The sequence below is a fragment of the Ictidomys tridecemlineatus genome, chromosome 4, assembly GCF_052094955.1.
Source record: "Ictidomys tridecemlineatus isolate mIctTri1 chromosome 4, mIctTri1.hap1, whole genome shotgun sequence".
In the NCBI taxonomy this organism is placed as follows: domain Eukaryota; kingdom Metazoa; phylum Chordata; class Mammalia; order Rodentia; family Sciuridae; genus Ictidomys; species Ictidomys tridecemlineatus.
In genome coordinates this window covers 145691234-145712910 of record NC_135480.1, presented here as the reverse complement: position 1 = coordinate 145712910, position 21677 = coordinate 145691234, and the positions used below count along the sequence as shown (strand labels likewise).

The following is a 21677-nucleotide window of genomic DNA, read 5'->3' as shown; positions in this document are numbered from 1 at the left end:
TTTTCTGCATTGTTATTATAGAATGACACTATAACTAGAATATATGTGGTAGTAAATATAATTTTAATTTTTGAGTTATATATTTAATGACTTAATTCATCAGTGAAATTCTAATTAAGTGATGAATCAAAAATATTTCATGACCAACTACTTTTTTCAATGAAAAATCCAGTGGGAACTATAATGTGTGCTGACTTCATAATATAGCAAATCCTAATTCAAACATAAAGGTAATGCTTGGTGATTGTGTACTTATCTATTGTCTTCTATAGGGTTGGAGATTAGAAAAGTTAAGTTTGAAACCATTCAGAAGGCATTCTATATGGTATTCGCTCTCTTGAGCTATTTCTGCAATATAAGAATATTTTCTGATTCCTCAGTCATTATTAAGTAATTTAATCTTCACGAATGACATTTTAATTTGAATACTTAAATTAGAATTGAGTAAAAATAGAATGAATAGAAAGTTCTAAACTGTATTAGTAGTAGTAAAAGATTTTTAAGTAATCAAGTTAATTAGAATGTTTTAATTTTATAGTTTTGTTATTTTAGGTAATGCAACAATTAATTTTTTTGAGAACCTAATCCTACTATGACATTGGGATATAATAGAAATTGATAATCCAATGTCTTTTAATCTCTTAAAATAACCTCTGAAATGATGATATGAGCTAATAATATAATTCATGGATTTGAACCATCCATTATTTAGAAATGTAATTTAATTTCTAAATATTGAGGATTTCTTGGTATTCTTTATTATTTTAATCCTTTAAATACATTGAGACTTGTTTAATTGTGTCTTAAAAAGAATTTATTTTGAAGTTGTTTGTGGTATTCTATAACTGTTAGATCAAGGTGGGTGATAGTGTTGTTTAGAATAATCAATGTTTTTACTGGTTGCTATTTTGTTTTTTAGTTTTCTTAGCTACTGAGCAAAACATGTTAAAACCTCCAAATATGATTATGGAATTGCTTATTGCTCACTTATACTGTTAATATATATAACATCTATGCATATTAATCATATAATTTGAACAGAAATCATCATTGATCAATGTAATTTTGCCTTCAAAAGATAGTATGTCTGCCTTTTAAATTCAATTCTCTACAGACTTCTTCTGTATTTACCCAGAAATATTGTACTCTTGGTCAAGCTTATGGGTGTATGACTTCAGAAAGCTGAAACTAATGATTTTGTACTATGTCTTGTTGTCTCCTTCACTTAATTTGTCTTAGGGACCATCTTATTTCAATATATGTGTATCTGTAGTTGTTACCTTTGTTTTCCAAAGTTGAGCCACTTTGCATTCTCACCAACATAAAAGTGTGCCTGCTTTACCTCAACTTGTCTGTTATCAGAGGTTTTCAACATTGTCTATAGGATAAGTGGACAATGGTGTTTTGTTGTTTTAATTATTGACCTTAATTATTCCATTAAGGCATTATTATACTTTTTAAGCCACTCTGTAAACATTAAGGCATTATTATACTTTTTAAGCCATTCTGTAAAAGGACTTTCATTTTTTGCTGTTTTAGTTGATTGTTGATCTTTAGATCATAAATATGTTAGATCTTTGGTGTTTTTCTCCAGTTTGTTTTTACATCTGTGTATTTAGCAAATTCCTCATTGTTTCTAATTAAAACAATGTCATGTTTCTCAGACCTTGCTATAAATCTGTGCTGGCTATTATAAAAAATTGATTCTCCCTAATTAAGACAGACACATACAACATTGATATCATCATCCGTGATACTAACAAGAATATGCAACAAGCTTTTAAAACAGTGTTTTGGTTTGGTTTTATACGTAAAGTAAGAGTTCTTTAAATGTTTGGAGGACAATCAGCATTGCAGAAATAATTGTATTATTTCAAGAGGAGATTGTTGTGAAAGCCACAATTGTGAATTTACATGGGTCTTGCTTCCATACTTCTTTTAAAGCAAAAAGTTTTGCCTTATTCTCATATCATTAAGTAAGTGTACCTTTATAGTTTGTTTTGTATTTACTTATATTCTTATTGTGGAGGATTATTTTAAGAAAATTTGTGATCTAAATACAATTGGAGAATACATGATTAAAACGATTATAATCCTTTATCCTAGAGATGATTATTACATTACAGTATTTTGCCTTCTAGAATTTTCTGTCATGTATTATGAATTGTGTGTGTGTGCAATTACATGTAAGCTTATGTATTTTTGTGTGTGATTTTAATATTCTCTGTGTGATAACTCCCCGCCCCCCCAACACACACATAGTTTTAATCTTATCACTTGGACTTTCTTTTAAGTTTGATTTTCAGATAGCTATTAACAGGATACCTATTTAGATAGGTATTATATCCTGGTTAGTCTGGGGCTCTTTGGCAATGAAGGATATGCTTTTCTGTTTCTTTTTTCTTTTTCTTTTTAATCAATCATTTCTTAAGAATGTAATTAACTAGGTCCTGATAAGAAAGAAAGTGCATTTGAATGGCTTTTATTCATATTGTGTTAGGTAAATTGTCCCTGTTGGTAGCCTTTATGGAATGACTCCATAGATGGAGTAAGAGGAAAAATCTTTGCATTTTTTTTAAGTTTTACTACCTTTCAATTTTTACAGGGCCAATACTCTCATTTGGTTTTACTGGCTGCATTTGATTGTATTGATGATACTAAGCTTGTGAAGCAGATAATCATCTCGGTACGTAATTCTGATGGTCTTAGATTTAAGTTGCATTGATATACCAGTTGTGGGTATATAACTTTGATTTCACACATGCAGTGTTAAAAAGAGTTTTCACCTGTACTTTGGCCAGTATTTTTTTAGTTGTCTCAACTAAGTCTTATTTTGGAAATTTGCTCTTTTCCTATATGAATCATAACCTTGTAACTTGATATTAATACTATTTAAAATATTTAAAAGACTGTGGTTAAGACTTGACTTTTGTTTTGGATTAGGGTAACATAGGTTTTTTTTTATTGTTGTTGTATTTTAAGACTATATTAGAGATTAAAAAATGAAAAATCAGCAAAGCAGTGCTTAGATTTGATCAGAAATTAGTTTTGGTAGTAATTTGTCAATTTAACACTCTCTTCCTATGGACGGACTCTCTCTACAGTTATCCAGTTTACTAATACATTTGTTCTGAAATTGTTAGAGAAGGAAAATTCATAAAGCTCACTTAGTCTTGGTGCTTGTTAAAACTTTCATGAAAGCTTTTGTATAATTAGATTAAAAGTTAGGACTAAAATTAAAATGTTAACTTCATTTTTACATTTCAGCAATTCCTCTAATCTGGCTTAATGGCCATAAAGTGATTATGCTCAAGTACAGTTTATTAGCTCTAAACTTTAACATGCACATAAGAAAAACCAAACTGTTCTTTTCCAAAAGTTAAAGTTGAATTTCTAAACTATTTTTATTCCTCTATTCTTTTTCTGACTTCTGCTTCTATGATCCTCTTGTATCTTCTTTTCCTTTATTTTTGGAATGCAGTTGATATTGAGTATATGGTATGATTGAGATTACAAGGGTGGGGATAAGAAATTACAACATTGGTAGCACTGACCAGACTTGGAAATGTTTTAAAAATAAAATAGTCTGTATAGACACAGGTTATTCATCTGAAAATTATACATACTTTTGTGTTTGGTACACAACTATGGGGATCTTGGAGAAATCCTGGGAACACATGGTACTCTTGGCAGAAGAGAAGAAGCACATGGATTATCTAGAGAGTTTACCTGTTGTCAGGTGGTGGTGCTGTGTCCTCTCTTAGTAGCCCATTTGCACCAGTAGAACTGGGTGCAATAGAAAAAGTATATCAGCCACTGGAAAAGAAAAAGGTTTTTTTTTTTCTTCTTCTTCTTAAATGCCAGCTCTAGGTCCCAGTGTGAATTTCTCATGCCCTTGCTGTCATTTTCCAACTTTGTTCTTAACTATTTTAAGATGGTGATGACTTTCTTTGAGATAGGATTGTGGGAAGAAACAAATTGGCAAGACTTTCATGTCACAGACTGAGTATTTTGACATGTTCCTTGTGGCTTTATTACCCTTTTGACTCCAATCAATAATGATTGTTTTTCATTCCTGTGACAGAAATGTGAGGCCATAGAATTGGCTAATGAATAAAGTTGTTTCACAAAAATGGAAACAGGCTGGGCTATTGAAAGTTTGCTTTTGTTTAATATTTTCACAACTAAAATTTACATATCTGTTCCAAATGGATTTCAGGAGAAACCAGACTTCCTTCAGAATTTCCCAGAATCACCTCTTTAAATATTTTTTTCCAAAGATTAATCTCAGAGTTGCTATTAAAACAGTTTCAATTCCTTGTGCTTATCAGTCCATTTCCCACAACTATTTAATTCACATTCTTGATGACTGTCCCTCTTAGGGCAGCTTTCCTTGCATGGCTTGACTGCTGATCTCTTGCTTCTAACTGACAAAAGCTCAACAGGCTCTGTGTATCATTAAACTGTGTAGCTGGTGATAAAACTGGAATGCTAATTGCTCTTGCATTTCCCCACCCCACCAATCATCACAAAACCTGTTGCAGAAGGCAGTGCTTTTTAAAAATAACCAAGAAAGCCAAGTGTTGTTAGGCACTCTATTCAAAGTACTCAGACTTCAGAAATGTCAGGTTGAAATCATGGCCTGGTCAGATAGCCTTCCACTTTTCAAAATGGATACAAACTGATTCTTACCTGCTTTACCTTCTGAAACATACGTATTTATTAAAACTTGATCCACTTACCCTGAAGTCATTGGTATGACACACCTGGTGTGACAACAATATTTTGTGAAAAGGAAATAAGTACATTAGCCAGTTGCTGTTTAATGGCTGTAACTGAACTATGTTGTGAGTTTCATCATCAGGGGTCAGCAAGCCTTTTTTGTAAATGGCCAGATAGTGATTATTTTAGGCTTTATGGGTCTTATATGGTGTCTGTCTTATTTTCTTGTTTGATTTGGTTTTCCTTTTTAACATCCCTTTAAGGTGCAAAATCTAGTCTTTGCAGGATATACAGAAATAGGCTGCAAGGTGGATTTGAACAAGACCTGAATTTGCCCACCTTTGTCCTTGGTCATTTATTTTTTAATGCAAGGTAGTATTCTATCAAACATGGACATATGGGTAATTTTCTTTTTCTGGTGATAGATGTTTAGTTTTTTCTTTTGAATAAACTATTTTTAAATTCTTATTTATTTTTGCTAGTGCAGATAATTCCATTAATAATCATGTCTATTTTCCTGCATACGTTAAAAGTCTGTGAAGGCATTCACTTACCAGAATTGCTGAGTTGACAAATATACTACACATTGAATGTTTTAGTATTTTCCACCCAGCCACTAAAAAAAAAATCACTGCATATTGTATTGTACAGTGTTTTTAAAAATAGCCAAGAAAGCTTAATGTTGCTAAGCATTCTAGTTAGAGTATCTGGATTTGCTGAAATGTCACATCAAAATCATAGTCTGATAATCAAACTTTGTTTTCTGTTAAGACTAGATATCAGTCTTTGATCTCCCAGCCAGATCTGGTCTGCCCATCCTGTCAACTACTGTTTTCTTTGGTTTTTCTACCTATTCACTTAGTAGTTAATTGTGATCTGACACAGGGCTCACAAACAGATAAAATGTCCATTGACTAAACTGGTAAATGAATAAGGCAGACCAAGTATGTGAAAGAAGGTAGGGGACTGAGCAATAAGGAGATCACCTGCCCTGTCCAAAGTGATGGCAACCACTCACCTAAGCCTATGATAATGAGAGCTCTAAGGTGATAGACCTTCCCAATTTTGCTTTTGTTTTCTTTGTAATTAAGATAAAATACACATAACACAAATGTGCCATCTAAGCATTTTAAGGATACATTCAAGTAGTATAGAATATACTCACATGGTCGTACAACCAGTCTCTGGGACTTTTTGTGTTTCAGAACTGACTGAAACCCTATGCCCAATTACACAGGACCTGCTGTTTTTTTGGTGGTTGTTTTTTTTTTGTTTTTTTTTGTTTTTTTTTGTTGTTGTTGTTGTTTTGAGGGTAGCCAAACCATGAACTTTGATATAAAAACACCATTTTTTTGGTAACAAAACACTTAGACTGCCTGGTAATACAATCTTCTCAACACTTCAGCTGGTATTCATTATTTAAGTTTATTTTGAATTCTGCTAGATTTTAGCTTCTTATGGATAATGTAGCTTGCATTTCTATTTGTCTCCACACAGAAACATATACCAGCTTCTCAGTAATTTATGTCTTTTTGCATTTTTGTCCTTAACAGAAAATAATGTGTATGCTCTAACTCTCCTTCCTGTGTGCATCTTTGATTTTGACCTTTACCCTTTCTCTTTAAAAGAGAATAGGCAAAACAAGAGTGCCAAGAAGTCTGGCAGGGGCCTAACACTTGGAGTTCAGACCGACCAAAGGTGTCTTTGGGTAGAAATAGTTTTGGAACACAAGAAACTAGAACTTCAAGAAACAGGAGGGAGGTCTTTTGTTCTTTCCCGTGCTCTTTGTTTTTTGAAGCATAAGAAAAATAAGTTACAAAAAATGGTCCTTCTTGTATTTTCTCTTAAGTTAACTCTTATAAAGCATAAGCTAAGCCAAATGAAAATCAAACTGTCATTGTTGTCATTTCTCGTTGAGAGTGAAAACCTTTGACTCCACTAGCTTTATTTAATCTCTATAGTTGGGGAAGCTATATATTCAGTGGTGTGTTTTAAATATGAAAATAATTCTTTTACAGCAGCTTGAATAGTTTTCTGTTTTGCCATGGTAATAGCCCATGGGTCAGGTAGGTGGATCATTTCCTTTACAGATAAGGGAATTAATGGGCAGGGAGGTCAAAGGATTTGCCAAAGGCTTCTAACTTGACTTGAAGACTTCAGAGATCAAATTAAGCACACAATCAGCTATGCCATAGCCATCTCCTACCTGTTTATCTGTGTTAATGGTATTCTCCAGGCAATGATCTAGAAATCTCTGATTTGCAACACTCACATACTGTTTTCTTTGTATTTTTCAAATATGTATAATTTCAGAGGTAGGAAAAAGTGTCGTGAAGGCAAAATGGAGAATTAAATACTACATATTTAAGTAAATGTTTTGAGTTTCACAAAATTGTGTTATAAATATTACATATTTTTAAGATTTTAATTAAACATGAGTTTAAATTCTAAATTTGTTAATTATGAACCAAAAGGCAGTAAAAATCAGTGAATTCAGAGTCTAGTCCTTGAATATATTTTTGCATGGATTTTATACGTTTCTTGAAGTTCTTGCTTCTGTGTTCCAAAACTTTTTCTGCCCAAGCCACATATATTAGGTCAGTCCAGTAGTAACCATTATAGTTGTTTACTGTATATCCCCATGCTTTATTTTGACACTTATGTCACCCAAGTTTTAAAGGTATTAACTCTAGAGGTTTCTGTTATTTTTAACAGACAGCAAAGGATTGTTGTTTTTGTTAAGACTGTGGAAATTGACCCAACCATTGTATCATTCTCAACCCTATCTTGAAATGAATTAACAGATTAAAGAGCAGATTTTTAAAAGACGAATCTTCTTGTCCGAGTTGATGGAAGTTTAAAACAGATACCTGAGGATATACTAGAGGTCCCCCCTACCCGCCCATATGGTGCATCGAATGCCGTCATCAAAAACACATATAAAAAAGCTCCCTATTCTACAATAAGTTTGGAAATTTTTTTGGTTCATCTTCCCTTGCATTATGGAAATTTTAAGTTCATTTTCTCAGGGTGATTGAAACTATATATCCATTTTGAGGTGGTTAGATTTATTGAATCTATTCTGGAAACTTGTATGTTTTATGTAGGAATCATTATGATGTGACCTTAAACTTCTTGAGAAGTAGTTAGGAGAGCTAAGTGAGGATTGGAGTCATGTTAAACATAGGCACTGTGGTGAATGTCATTTAACATGATAGATGTATAGCTTTCAACAGTGTCTGGCTCCTAGTGGCACTTAACAAATGTTAGCTACTATTACTAATTATCAGAAACATACTTTTATGCAAAAATATGAGGGAAGCTTGGGATTTTTTTAAAAAGGAACATAATACATGGAAATCTGGAGTTTCATCATCAACCATGGAATCTTGACTTTTTCTGTATTGTGGCCTCATGGTTCATAACTCACTTAATTTAGTTTCCTTCTTGCACTAAAATTAGTAATTTTATCATAATAAATAGACAAATTGGAAAAGAGCAGACCTGAATATGATTTTATAAATAAGTCCTCTTCAAAAAAGATTGTATGATTTCTTTGAAGGAGACTAGATTTAGAGTCAGGGTACTAGGACTGGTCAGGGCCCTAGTAATGATTCTACATGGCCTCTGGCAAGTCATTTCTCTCTTCTGAGTGCCTCATTTGTAAACATGGCCAATGGAACTGAATTCTTCCTTTGGCCTCAGCCACTTCTAAGAATCTTTGGTACTGAGAAACGTGCATTTGCATCTAAAGTTTATTACAAGAAACAAGAATGTTAAGGGTGGGGGAAAGCAGATGTTCTCTCTTTGTGTTTTCTCTATCAAGAATAAAGGAATTTTTAAACAGTGACTTTCTGTCTCTGAAAACATCAGATTTACAGATTTACGTAGGCCCTCAGTTGAGATGGGGCAACATTGCTTTTGTCACTTCGATTGCAGCCACTACAAAAGGAAGTTCCTGTGCCTGTGTATATTGACTGAAAATGCCATACAGGGTAATTTGTAACTACTCAGTGGAGTCTTTCTGGATTTACTTTCCCTTCCCACTCTGTTCTTGTTTTTTACTATAATAATTAAATAGTCTTCATTTACCATGAACGAGCAACCTAACTTTAAAGGTTTTTATCCTTTTTTTTTTTTTTCTGTTTTACAGTTTTTGTATCTCCCTCACATAGTCTCAGCAGAGAAGTTCTGAGAAGGATGTTCTTCATTGAGGCTATGGTTAAGTGCAGCTACAAATTAACCATCTACTCAGTGACTCAAGCAAGAACTGTCCCTAGGAATAGGCCTAAGAAATATTGGCATAATGAATGAAGATAACTACTTTAAATAGGTTTTAAGTCCTTGGTCTTGGTCAGTTAATGTAAATGGATTGTTTAGTGATACTAGTGACAGTAGAGAATTGACTCTATGCTCCAAACGTGAATCTCTTTGTGTTTTAATGTGACAGTTCAGAACTCACTCCATTTTCCATTAAATACACGGGAAAATAGTCATATGTCTATTCTTCATTACCATTCAAATCTCAACCATAATTTATAGATATACATAAAGGTTTTTTTTAATTTATAATTTTATAGGAAATTATCAGTTCCTTGCCAAACATAGTAAATGACAAATATGGAAGGAAGGTCCTTTTGTATTTACTGAGTCCAAGAGATCCTGCACATACAGTACCAGAAATCATTGAAGTTCTGCAAAAAGGAGATGGTAATGCACACAGGTAAAAATTAGTAGAATGCTTTGAGTCCTTCTTTCCTTTCTTTGACTGTTCATGAAATCAGAGTAGTCTATACTTCCAGTCACACATCCATACTCTCTTACTCTATCTCTTGAAAAAACCCAAAAGGTGAATTTTGTTTTAATCCAGTAATTTTGACAGATTCTTAAAGTTCTTAACTTGACAAGGAAATAAAAGTGTCATGCCAAAAGAACACCTCTGAGCCCTGGTACATAGCGGGTATTCAGGTGCATGGTTTGTTTTTTGTTTGCTTTATTTTCAGAACTACTGTTACTCTGGTTTTGAGTACCCAAGGAAAGTAGTAGAGTCCATTCAGTAGTCTTAAGCATGTGTTAGCTTATGGAATAATCCATTGTTGTCTGGTAGTTTGGGCTTTTGTTTGAATGTTTTTTTGTTGTTGTTGTATTGCATAAACTAAGCTTCCCAGCCTCAAATCACCTGTTGTCTATATGCTCAGTAGAATTGTCAACAGTTACAATAGATTGTGACACAGAAAATAATTGCCTAAGGTTTTTGTGATAATAAGATTACTATTTCCTTTGCTAATTTTCTTAACCATAATACTTCATTCAACATATTCCTATAGTAAGAAAGACACAGAGATCCGTCGTCGTGAGCTCTTAGAATCCATTTCTCCAGCTTTGTTAAGCTACCTGCAAGGACACGCCCAAGAGGTGGTGCTAGATAAGTCTGCATGTGTGTTGGTGTCTGATATTCTGGGATCTGCCATTGGAGATGTTCAGCCTGCCATGAATGCCATTGCCAGCTTGGCGGCAGCAGAACTACATCCTGGTGGCAAGGACGGAGAGGTAATGTGCTATTTTAAGAGAGGCACGAAAGTTGCGGGGGCTATAAAAACTCAAGTCAGTTCATCACTCCAAAGAGTTTTAACAACAATTAATCCTCCTCACACTGACAGTACATATGAAAATTGGGAATTCAAAACGACATGCCTTTACAGTACTTGTATTTCTTAGAAATGTATAATGATTCATGTTAGCTACAGAATAAAAACAAAATCTTAGTATTCTAAGTGAAAACTGTGAAGGACAACTACAGGTTTTAGGGAATTTTGTAAGAGCCACCTACTCCAAGAAGGTTTTCTGAAGGTAGGGAAAGCTAAGCTGAGACCTGAAGCTCATCAAAAAATAATAGAAGATTCCAGGCTGAGGGAGCACAAATGCAGCAGTTTGAGAATAGGAAGGTGGAGTGGGAATGGAAATTGTCAAGCAGAGGAAGAAGAAGGCAGAGGCCAGGACATACTGGGCCTTTGTGTTGGGCTGGTTTATAAGCTCCCAAAGCCTCTAACGTATTTATGGTAAACCTACTGTTTTCTGAGTCAGTGGCCTCTGCTGTCGCCTAGAGTTACAAATCCTTGATCTCAATCCTCACAGTGGCCCTCCATTATTATCCCTAGTATTACAGTTTTAAGATTAAAAAAAAAAAATAGATTACTTAAGTTCTTTGCTTTGAATAAATCTGTTCTAAATGCTTAAAAAGGTATTCAAAGATGAAATGACAGGGTCTTTGTCCTTAGAGCCTGGTGTCCATTGGTGAGACATATAAGCAAGGTGTTAAAGTAGTAAAAGTCAATTCTCATATTGAATTATGTTCAGGATGTGATGGGAACTAAATGTAACATCTGAATTTTAGTCTATGTCCAAGGACTTTTAACTAGTACTATGGGTAGTTGCTCTAGAAAGGAGTGTTTTGGTTTAAATGATAAGTTGCCTCTTGGTAGCAGTTAGATAGTTAATTACCGTAATAAAAGTAGTGCCTCACAATGCCAGATTCCACCTTCCTGGCTCACTCTAACATCTTTGCAGCTATTCTTGCATTGCATTTGCTAGCATTCACAACCTTAGCCCAAGTCCACACATCAGGAGCCCAAGCAGGAAGGAAAGAGCAAGAGCAATGAGTCTTCCTCTTGGGTCTGGCAAGTTCCCAGTCTTTCTTGACATTTTATTGGCTAGAACTAAATCACATTGACTTGTGGGCCAATCTCTGGCAGAAGCAGTTTGGATGAACAGAACTGCATCAGACCAGTCAGGAGGTATCCCCTGAAAGTAAAAAGGGAGCTTTAGAGAAGGCGGGTGGCTGGGTGAGGTGTTAGCAGGAAAGAAAGCTGACAAGGGAGGTGCTGTTGAGTGAACAGTTGAGATCCTTTTCCATAGCAGCATTTATATTGTATTCAGCTTTAATTCCCTCTAATCATCTAGACCAAAGCCTGGCATTTGGAAATGTTTTGTACAAATATGTATTTGGTTCTGAATGAAAATGATGCCTTGTATTTAGTGTATGGCATACTTTTGACCCATAGAATTGGGAAGGAGAAGTGCAGCCCTGACCTCTGCCCTCCTGAAGCAGTTCATATTACCAAGTGGGAATGAGCAGTGTGTAGCGGAAGTTTCTCTGTAAGGAGATTGTGCTATTGTTTCCCATACTTCATACGCAGAGTCCCCAGATGGAAATGATTGGTGTGGCCCTTACAAAGGAGTCAAGTTGAGCTAAAACAGTTTTTCTTGACCTGCTCAGATCATTGTAGTCACATGTATTTAAACACCATTCATCATTCAAAATTAGGTTTCAGTGTTTCTGCTGTGGTATTCTGTTTCAGAGGTTTATTCTCACCTCAGAACTACAGAATTGCCATTGAGTGTAGTTTTGGGTGGTGTGGTTTGGACTTGAATTCAGGAAGCCAAATGTGCCATGCCCTGCAGGGGCTGCATTCTTGCATAACCAAGTTCATTTCAGCCTATCTCTGGTGCCTCTAGCTATAAGAATATTCTAGATAAAGACTTCTTAAGCCTTGTGGAACTTGAAACTTGACTTTATCCTTACCTACCTGTGGTTATATAGGTTGAATCTTGGGCCAAGGTGTGGGTGAAAACAGATATTTGAATTAGCCTCTTCTTGATCCCCTGTAGCTTCATGTTGCAGAACATCCTGCAGGACATCTAGTTCTGAAATGGTTAATAGAACAAGATAAAAAGATGAAAGAAAATGGAAAAGAAGGTAAGCCATGCAACTTGTCCTTTTCTTGCGTCTTATGTGGAATTTCTATAATTCCTGACATCACTGAACTTTACACTGGCCCAGTAAGTTCATATGAAGTTTGTTAAGTGTCTAGAAATGATGTCTGTGAATAAAAACTTGTGTCCGAGAATCCTATAGTTTTTTTTTTTTTTTTCCCTCATTCCCACCCTCCCTCATGCTTTCTCTCTTTCCTCCTCTGCTACTTCAGATTTTTAACCAGACTTGGTCATTGCCCTGAATGCCATTCTGTTCCTGGCAGATAGTATAGCATTACCCCCAATGAAAAGGCCTGGTTTTTAATCTCTAGTTTTGAGAAAAGAATAAGCTGAAGAATATTATCCTCATCAGAGAATTTTGGACAGCTGCCTGTTTATTTGGCATTGAATGTGTGTGACCAAAGGGCAAGCCAGTCCTTGGCACTTTTTAAATAAGCCTTATAGCTGTTCTGTAGAAACTCATCTATAAAGAGAACAGCATCTTGTATTTAAAATGTTGTATACTATTCCCCTCTTAGTCCTGTCTTTAACCTGACCTTTTTTACTGTATTCACATTCCATGTGGTATTTAAGCCACGTTTTCCCTACCAGATGAAAAGTTTCGGCTATGAACTGTCTGAAAAAGGTGGTGCGTGAATTAAGACGAAAATTACATCTCTCTAGCTAGTGAGGCGACTAGTATAGCAGTAGAGCTGCCACTTCTTACTCCCCCTATAAGAATAGTAATTTGAAGCTGTCTTTCACTGCTTTTTTTCCCAATATGAAAACTTAAAATCTTAAAAAAAGTGAAGTTCACTAAGTTTCAGTATATCTTTATAGGATGTTTTGCAAAAACACTGGTAGAACATGTTGGTATGAAGAACCTGAAGTCCTGGGCTAGTATAAATCGAGGTGCCATTATTCTTTCCAGGTAGGTATATCGTGTTTCTTCTGTGCTCAGGACCCAGTCATACAAAGGTACACTTCCTTCCCCTTTACCTCACAGCTCTAATACTTGTTCCTAGTAATCTGGCATTAGTCTTTACTAATTAGTCCATAGTCTAGACAAGTAGATCAAATATTAGAAAGCAAATGTTGCTTTTTCAGTTGTCCTTAGGATTTCTTTTACTGCCATCTTTTGGATATCAGAGATCACAAAATGATGATGATCACAAAATGATGACACTCACAAGGCATCATATGATGGTTTTGACCAAAACATAATTTATATTTATATATATATATATATATATAAATTTTGTAAGTAATTTGTGTCCCTTAGGAAGCAGTTAACAAACCTGATGTTTTTTTTTAAGTCATGCCTGACTTTACATGTAATTTTCTTTGTTTTTAGTGATTCTAAATGGATTAGGAAAGCATTTGTTTCTAAAATCTGTATGCTAATTTTTTTCTAATAATTTACAGGTCATTGAATTTCCAGGCTTTTTGTGCCCATATGAAACCCTCTGTTTAAAGCATTTGTTTTATAAGATTTGTGTGTTACTTTGAGGCAGTCACTTTTGATTCTTCTCCTGCTGTGCTGCCATGGTTTTGGAAAACAGATACTAATCCTGTATTGAATCTCCTACCATAATTCATTTGTACTCGCTTTGCAGTTTAACAATATTTTTTACTGATGTAAAGTTAAATGTTTCTTCAATATATAATTTGATCTTGTGCACATATACTTTCAACACACACATTCATAAAAGCCTCCCTTTTTTTTTTCTGGTTGATTAGTACCCCCAAGTACATGAGTGTTTCATGTAGATCATTATGTTCATTTCTCATTAATGTTAGTTAATTTTCTAGTTGATGTTGAACAGTCAAAATTCACTAGCTGAAACACGAACTTTTTGTTATTAATTTCTTTACCATACATTCAGAAAGTTAACACCTACTGACACGTTCTTTCATTACTCTCAATTAAATAGAAATTTCATTGATACTATGAAATTAATTTATAAAGGTACTTTATTAGAGTTCCTCTTGAGTAGATTTCATACATAAGAATACTACAGGTTTATCGTGGAGTACTATTTGGAACTAGTACAGGAAGACATGAAAGACTTGAGGTTCTAAACTGAAGTTGAACTATATGTAACTTAATACAATTATTATTTTTTGAATATTGCAGTATTTTATTTATTTGATAAAATCTCCTACTTGTTTATATTTTACTTAAAACTTGTGATTTGGAAATCTTGATGTGTTTCGTTGTTGTAGTTGTTTATTGATGTTTGTCTTTTCGGTGCTGTACCTTTTTATAGCAAATTAAAAAGACTTATTTTGAGTGGAAAGAGAGAATCATATCAGCAGAACAATAACTCAGGGAAGCTGAGCTTCGGCTCTAGATAGGCTGCCTGGCCTCCAGACCCAGATTATAGGTAGCCTTGGGGAAAATATTGAACTTTTTGGTTTTTCTTGATTGAAAATGAGATTACTAATAATTCTAAAGCTGTTATGAAAACCATGCATATAAAATGCCTGTCATCATGTTTACTGTGTTAAATGTTATCTTGTATTAGTGGTATACATTATGTAACTATTTAGCCAATAAAATTAAAACACCAAATGAGTCACAAATCCATTAAAAGGGTACTTCACTTTTCATCATTTTCAATTTTTCAGATGGCAAGTAGTGCTATTGCTTGTCTCCCACCAGCAGTGGAATGCTGCTTAATGCTAATAACTGACCCTCCTCTTTGCTGACATGATGAAAGTTATTGGGTTCTGGGACTTTTGAAAATACCAACTAATTTCCTTCTAGACTATGTTTCAGAGGCTAGCATTTACATGTGGTCTGAAGAAGCAGGGGAAGAACAGAAAACTCGGGCATGTGTTCTGTGGTGAGGTGCCTATAACATGGCCCCAGTAAAAGGAATGGGCCTACTGCTACTAGTCTCCAAGCTCTATTCACTTTGGTGGCAGAGCACTTAAACAAGGTTTCAGATTATTTTATTGAGTGGGTAACATTTATTGTTTGCTAAGTGACAAGAAAATTTGACACTCAAAATAGAACCCTGTAGGGGTTTAAGTGTAACACAGTGGTAGAGTGTGTGCTGACCCTGGGTTCTGTTGTAAATCCCATTCTACATATCAGGAAACTAAATCCTAGAGAATTTAAATATCATGCTTTTAGTTGTGTAGTTATAACATTTCACACTCAGGCAGTGAAACTCTTTCTCCTTAACTGCATGTTGTAGAGCTCAGTGAGAAGGCTCGCTGTCTCTTACCTTTCATGAACCCACTTAGGCTTCCTGTATATGCATTCAATTGGGTTAATTCTTTTCTTGAGTAAAGAAGATGAGTAGATTAATAAAATAAAATTAAAAAGAGGAAAGAAAACACAGGGACTCTGCTCTTGAGCTTATAATATAGATAGTAAAGAAAAGATAGAAGGCATGTAGAATAATTTAAGGCAGGATATAATTAAATACTGTGATAATCAGAGTCATTTAAGTCTTTGCTTGAATGACTCTACCTGCAAGATTATAAAACATTCTTATATGGTTTTAGAATATATAGACTACTGGCCCTATTCATCTGGTGAACAAAAAAAAAATTAGAGTGTATATAGTTAGAAGATTCATCTCAACATTAGTGAAATATTTTATATTGTGGGTACTGGTAGTATTGCAAATTATCTAGGGTTTTTTTTTTTAAATTAACTATTGTTAATTTTTCTTCTGTCTTCAGTCTTCTGCAGAGTTCTGACCAAGAAGTTGCAAACAAAGTCAAAGCTGGGCTGAAAAGCCTGATTCCCACGTTGGAAAAAAACAAAAGTAAAAGCAAAGGAATAGAAACTCTACTTGAGAAACTGACCACGTAGGTGGAAAGAGTTAAAAAAAACAATGGAATAATTTTTTCCCATTCTCTGTTCTCTTCCCAGCACAGAAAAGAATGGCAAGAGTCACCTTTTTGTAATTTGGGAGCTCTGTACATTTGTTTCTTCTTTGTATAAGAATCTGTTTATATAAAATTATTTCTAAAAATGGTCTTTATTTTTTAAATTACAGCTCTCTCATTTTGAGTAGTAAGCAGATCACAATGTGTGGCAGTACTTAGAAAGTTTAGAAATCCTATGTGGTTATATGGTGGGACCAAATATGTATAAAGTGAGGTTGAATGAGTTGGTTCAGGGGAGAAGACACCTTTAATGAGCATGTACTTAGGCTTCCTGGAGCAGTTGAGACTTGAGAGGACCATTGGTGCCAAAGCAAGCCAGAATATGGAAAAGAAGAGCCAACGGGTGTCTTTGGTGGGATCAGTTAGATGGGAATTAATGGTTTTGAACTGAAGTGTAGGAAGCCGTGGGGGACCCTTTAATGAGGGCATTCTAATTATTCTGTGGATTGAGTTCCATGTTAAGTTTTCTTTGAAAGTTACTTCGGTAAATTAAGCTCATTACAGGAAATGTGCTAGATGAATTAGAGGATCACAGTGGATAACAGTGTTAAGGTAAGGGTCACTGGGAATATCTCCCTGTCTCTGGATTTGGGTCTTATAAGTAAATAAGCTCCTTGTGATAAGACATTCTACCTTTGGATTGGCACTAAAATAGTCAAAAGTCTATACAGTAAAAGGCAAAAAGATACAAAATTGTTCTACTGCAGAAGTCTGAGTGCAAAGCATGTCTGAATGTTAATACTATAGTTGGCTCTGAACAGCAGAACTTAGAAGGGCAGGTAGGTCAGTGGGGCTCATGTAGCCATGCTGCTTTCAGTACATGTCTTGATTCTGTCTCAAGCAGTCTGATAAACAGGACACCCAGTCATGCCTGTCAACTGCATTTTACACTCCTGGAGAAGTGAGTGCAGCTTTCCTATCCAGACTGTGGGGTCCCAGTAGTACTCCTAACATAAAGCTGCCTAGACTTCATTACCCTCTCTCCTGCCAGGGTGTGTGAACTCTTCTCAAAGAACAGAAGAGTGAATACCTATAACTTTTCACACTTTTCTTCCTGACTACCACCCTCTGAGTCTCAGGGTATGGGGTGGGGCAGCTGGGGGAATTGGGCATTGTGTGAGGAGATGAATGGCGAGAAGGCTACATTACAGCTTGCCTTTTACTAATACATTGTGATTTATGTTCGTATAAAGGGCCCATTCAGAGGCTAGGGGCAGGACTATTTTTTTTTCATCTTTGAAAGTAAAAATATAAAATAACGTAAATAATTTAAAAAGCACTTTTGTAAAACATAAAAAGTGGCCACCTCTTCCACCCCCTCCTCAATATCCCTGTCTTATCCTCTCCAGAATGACTTCTAGTTTGTTATTAGCTGTGCCGTTTCTAAATATCGTATTTTTATAGTGTTTATTTTTAATCTTTCAGTTTTAGATGTTGTCTTCTGGCTTCCTATGGTAAAAAAATACAGATTAAGAACTTTACCACCACTAATCCTCCCCTTTCCTCTCACTTCCCAATAGAACTACATCAGTCAAAAGATTTATGATATTACATCTACAAAAATTGTTAAATATTGAATCAAGCAGTGAACTTTCATTTCTTCTGCCATTTTATTTTTCCTAGAATAAATCATTGTCTCATTTGTTTTCATTTACATAATTTTTTATTTTTTTTTATAACCAGAATTGCTTAAACTTCCCTCATAGGCTCCATTAACGACTACAGGATGGCCATTTTCCTCTTTTCTTTAGCCTAGTGAGATCCCTTGTTTCTATTTCTTTCCATGTGGATTAGCTATCCTGTTCCATGTTTTCCAACTAGTGTCTCAAGTGGGTTATAAATGTGAGATTACTTGCCCAACTATATACCTGTTCCCTTGTTTTGTGCAGAAAAGCACTGGTGTAAACTAATCCTGAGGCTGCATTCTTTAAGTCAGTGATTGATTTAGGAAGGAGCTCAGCCAGTGAACTGTGAAAGAGATGGTGTTCCTGGGAAAGGTTTCTAAGACCCTAGCCCCACAGGAAGAGTCCCTTCAGTGCAACCAGTGCCTGAGCTGTTGCAACATCTTGCAACCAAAAGAAAAGATAGCTAACAGTTACTGAGCAAGAGCTAGAAATAATCTATAACTTGATGATATTTAACTGCTACATAAATCAGCTGAAGCTGTGCTAGATGAAGATCTGGTTATATAAGAAAATAGACCCCCATTTTTCACTTAGGTAATTGTGAATTGGATCTTTAGAAACTTATGTCTAAAAGCATGCAATCTAACTGAATACTACATGTCAGTCAATTTAACATTTCCATTTCCTGTTAGAGACCTGTCCCCCGCCCCTGCCCCCAGCTTTCTGGATGTCCTAAAGAATGAGCTGTATGTCTAGCAGCATCTTCTCGCTCCTTGCCTTCATTTTCTCTGGTTTGTTTGATGCCATGCATTTTTCTTTCTTGCTCAACACATTTAATTGAATGGTCACAGGTTCTTATACATTCCAAATGCAAAAATACATGTGAGGTAACATTGTAAAGCCCTTCCAAGTCTAAAGGTTTATTCTACTTTCATACCCAGATATCTAGTTTAGCTGGGTATAGAATTCTAGCTTTAAATTAATTTTTTAAAATAATTTGAAGCATTGGGTTTTTTGTGTGTGCAAATCTGCACACAGAATGTGCGGAAATGCAGTACCATGTTACCAGTTTCATATGTGGCCTTTTGGGGAGGGATAGACTAATCTTCAAATTTACACTATTTTTAAAATCATCAGCCTTCTTGTATTTCAAGATTGTGTGGTATGTCATGTATGTCTGCTTTTCATTCTTCATGCTGGGCCCTTGGTAAACTTTTTAATTAGAAAAACCAAGCACTTCTATCCTGGGAAATGATTTTGTATTGTTTCTTGGATTTTTCATACCTTTTCTCCCCAGTTTTCATTTGTCCTTGTTTCAGGAGTTCCTGTATTTGGATCTTGAATGGTGGTCTGAAGCTCCAATTTTCCTCCTTTACTCCTATTTTTTTATTTCTTTGGTTTTTTGTTTTGCTTTCTGGGTGAGGTGTTTATTTCTTCCCCTTTGTCTGCCAGCCCTTCCAGTAAAATGTCTCATTTCTTGGATGTAGTCAGTATCTTTATGTCTCTGGGAATGTCATATTTTCTGATTGTTTTGTTTTACTTTGCTTTGCTCCTTTTCTGTTGTCTGCTCTTTTCTTTTTTCTTTTTTTGTCTTGGTGTTTGAGGCTTTGCAGGAGAGGTTTCTGGCTCTCCTTTTATGTTGTAGACACTGAAACTCATGGGAAGGAGGCAGGCTTTTCTTGTTCTCTGCTGTAGGATGTACTGTGTGGGTTTCTAGCTGTGGATCCTGCTGTTTTGCTGTAGTCCTCTAGATGTCAGTATTTGTACCCTCCTGAGAGCAAACCACCTGCAGCCCATGTTCCAGTTGCTTGGCACTCAGTGTGCAAGTTTTAATGAATCAAGTTGCTTTCATTATAGTTTATAGTTTCTCTTACATTTTCTCATACGTGGAGTCCTCTCATCTTGTGCAGTTGGACCAGCATAATTCCCCAAAATATGCCACCAGATTCTGCCAGTGTGGAGGGTCAAAGTTTGGACCAGCCCCCCAGATTCCTCCACCAGGACGTGGCACATCTTGTACCTGGGATTCCGGGTGCATCATGCTGAGAATTGACTTACTTCTCTGCATGCACTGGTTATTCAGCTTTCCATTCTGCCACTTTCCCCAATGCTTTCTGTTCTTCCAGATAACTGTTGCCATTGCTCACCTACTGATAGCTTCTTTCCTGTTTACTTTGTTCCTGTGAGTTTATATCATTTTAATTTTTTTAGTTATGTCTGATTTTTTCTGGGAGGAACAAATAAATTTAACAATATTCCATTTTTAAGCAACTGTCTAAAAATGACTTTTAACAAACTAAAAACAACAGAACTGGTTTGTTTTGGGGGCTTGTTTTCCAAGGAAGAGCTTATTGGATTTGAGAATATTCTTAATTTGAAAACAGTTTATTATAGTCTTCACTTTGCATCAACTCCATTCTTTTTTTCCAAGGGTCAGATGTCTAGAAGGAAGGAAGGAAGGAAGATCCATTTTCCCTGTAGGTCTGACATTATAAACATTCACATACTGGAATAAGGACCCCTTGGAGGATATGATCCAAACTCAAAGGATTGGTGCTTTAAAATAGGAGATGGCACTTCTGTTTTTGTTCTCAGGGCAGTTTTGAAAAGTTATATCTTAATTTAGCAGATGAGTAAGTCTTGTAAGGATTAGGAGGTGTGTGTATTTGGAATAATGGTTAAGAAAACACAAGCTCTCAGAGCTGCTGCGCTTAGAAGGGAGCCAGTTAACAAAAGCTATTTCTAGACCAAAACTAATGAACTAAACAAACATAAAATACTACCACTTAAGCTCTTGTCGCCTCTCATATTGCTTAACTTAAGGAAACAAGCTTAAAATTATCTTCATTTTTTTCTAAATTTGAAACACCACCGAGGTACCCCAAATCTCCAAACTTTATTCTCTGATTTTTAAGATTTTGAGATGAACAGAGTCAAACAGGAGGTGCAGTGTGCTCTTTGACTTACCTGTCTTTTGTGAATAGTAACTAGATGGCTGCTCTGCATTCCAAAGTGTGCAGACACTGCTGTGTACATATTCTCAAAATGGTGTCTTGGAATACAATGCTAATGCTTCTCCTTCTGTCCCTATAAAAGAATGGTGTTTGGAGTCTTTCATAAAAATGAAAATGTTTCATTCATTTATAAAAATGTTTAATCCAATTGTAAGCTTGGACCGTGCCTTTGCTGAATGGAAGTGGACAGACAGAGCTGCAGAATGTGTGAAGGAAGAATTTTGGCCCAAGCTTCCCAGTTTTTAGGGAGTTAATCATAACTTGGTAGGAAATGATTAGCTCTTAGTAGTGCCTGATACGTGACAACTACTTGAATGGAAGGTGATAGGAGTCTGAGGTCATGAGAATCATCTGACTTTGTGCTCTTGATGACTATAATTAAGCATTATGAGTATTTAAAAATTTAAATGACTTCCAGATGCTTGAAAACAGACTTTCCTTTTAGATAGAAATTCTTTTGCGTTTAAAACTCATATTCAGATTGAAACATCTAGCAGTGAAGATGTAACTGCCTTGTTGCTGCATTCAGCTGGAGGTAGTAATGGGAATCTTAAAGACCAGTATAACAGCAGGAAAGCATTTTTGAGGAAATAGACAAGATGTAGGTTTTTCTTACCAAAACAACTTTTCTGCCCTATCTATTGCTCAATATCTA

The 21677-nt window shown here is 35.3% G+C and overlaps 1 protein-coding gene across 6 annotated transcripts in view; it reads left to right on the top strand.

Moving 5' to 3' along the window:
• Window positions 1-16469, top strand: part of Pum3 (pumilio RNA binding family member 3) — a 37376-nt gene extending 20907 nt beyond the window's left edge. For 3 of the 6 annotated variants that reach the window (XM_005324073.4, XM_078047586.1, XM_040285700.2), the window contains 6 exons: window positions 2606-2686; window positions 9303-9445; window positions 10050-10272; window positions 12391-12478; window positions 13315-13405; window positions 16174-16469. In XM_005324073.4, coding sequence (XP_005324130.1) covers window positions 2606-2686; window positions 9303-9445; window positions 10050-10272; window positions 12391-12478; window positions 13315-13405; window positions 16174-16306 — 759 coding nt within the window. In that variant the 3' untranslated portion in view covers window positions 16307-16469. Of the gene's footprint in view, window positions 1-2605; window positions 2687-9302; window positions 9446-10049; window positions 10273-12390; window positions 12479-13314; window positions 13453-16173 lie in introns of all 6 variants that reach the window. The other 3 variants (XM_078047588.1, XM_078047587.1, XM_078047589.1) reach the window with 3 other exon arrangements.
• Window positions 16470-21677: the final 5208 nt, after the last annotated feature.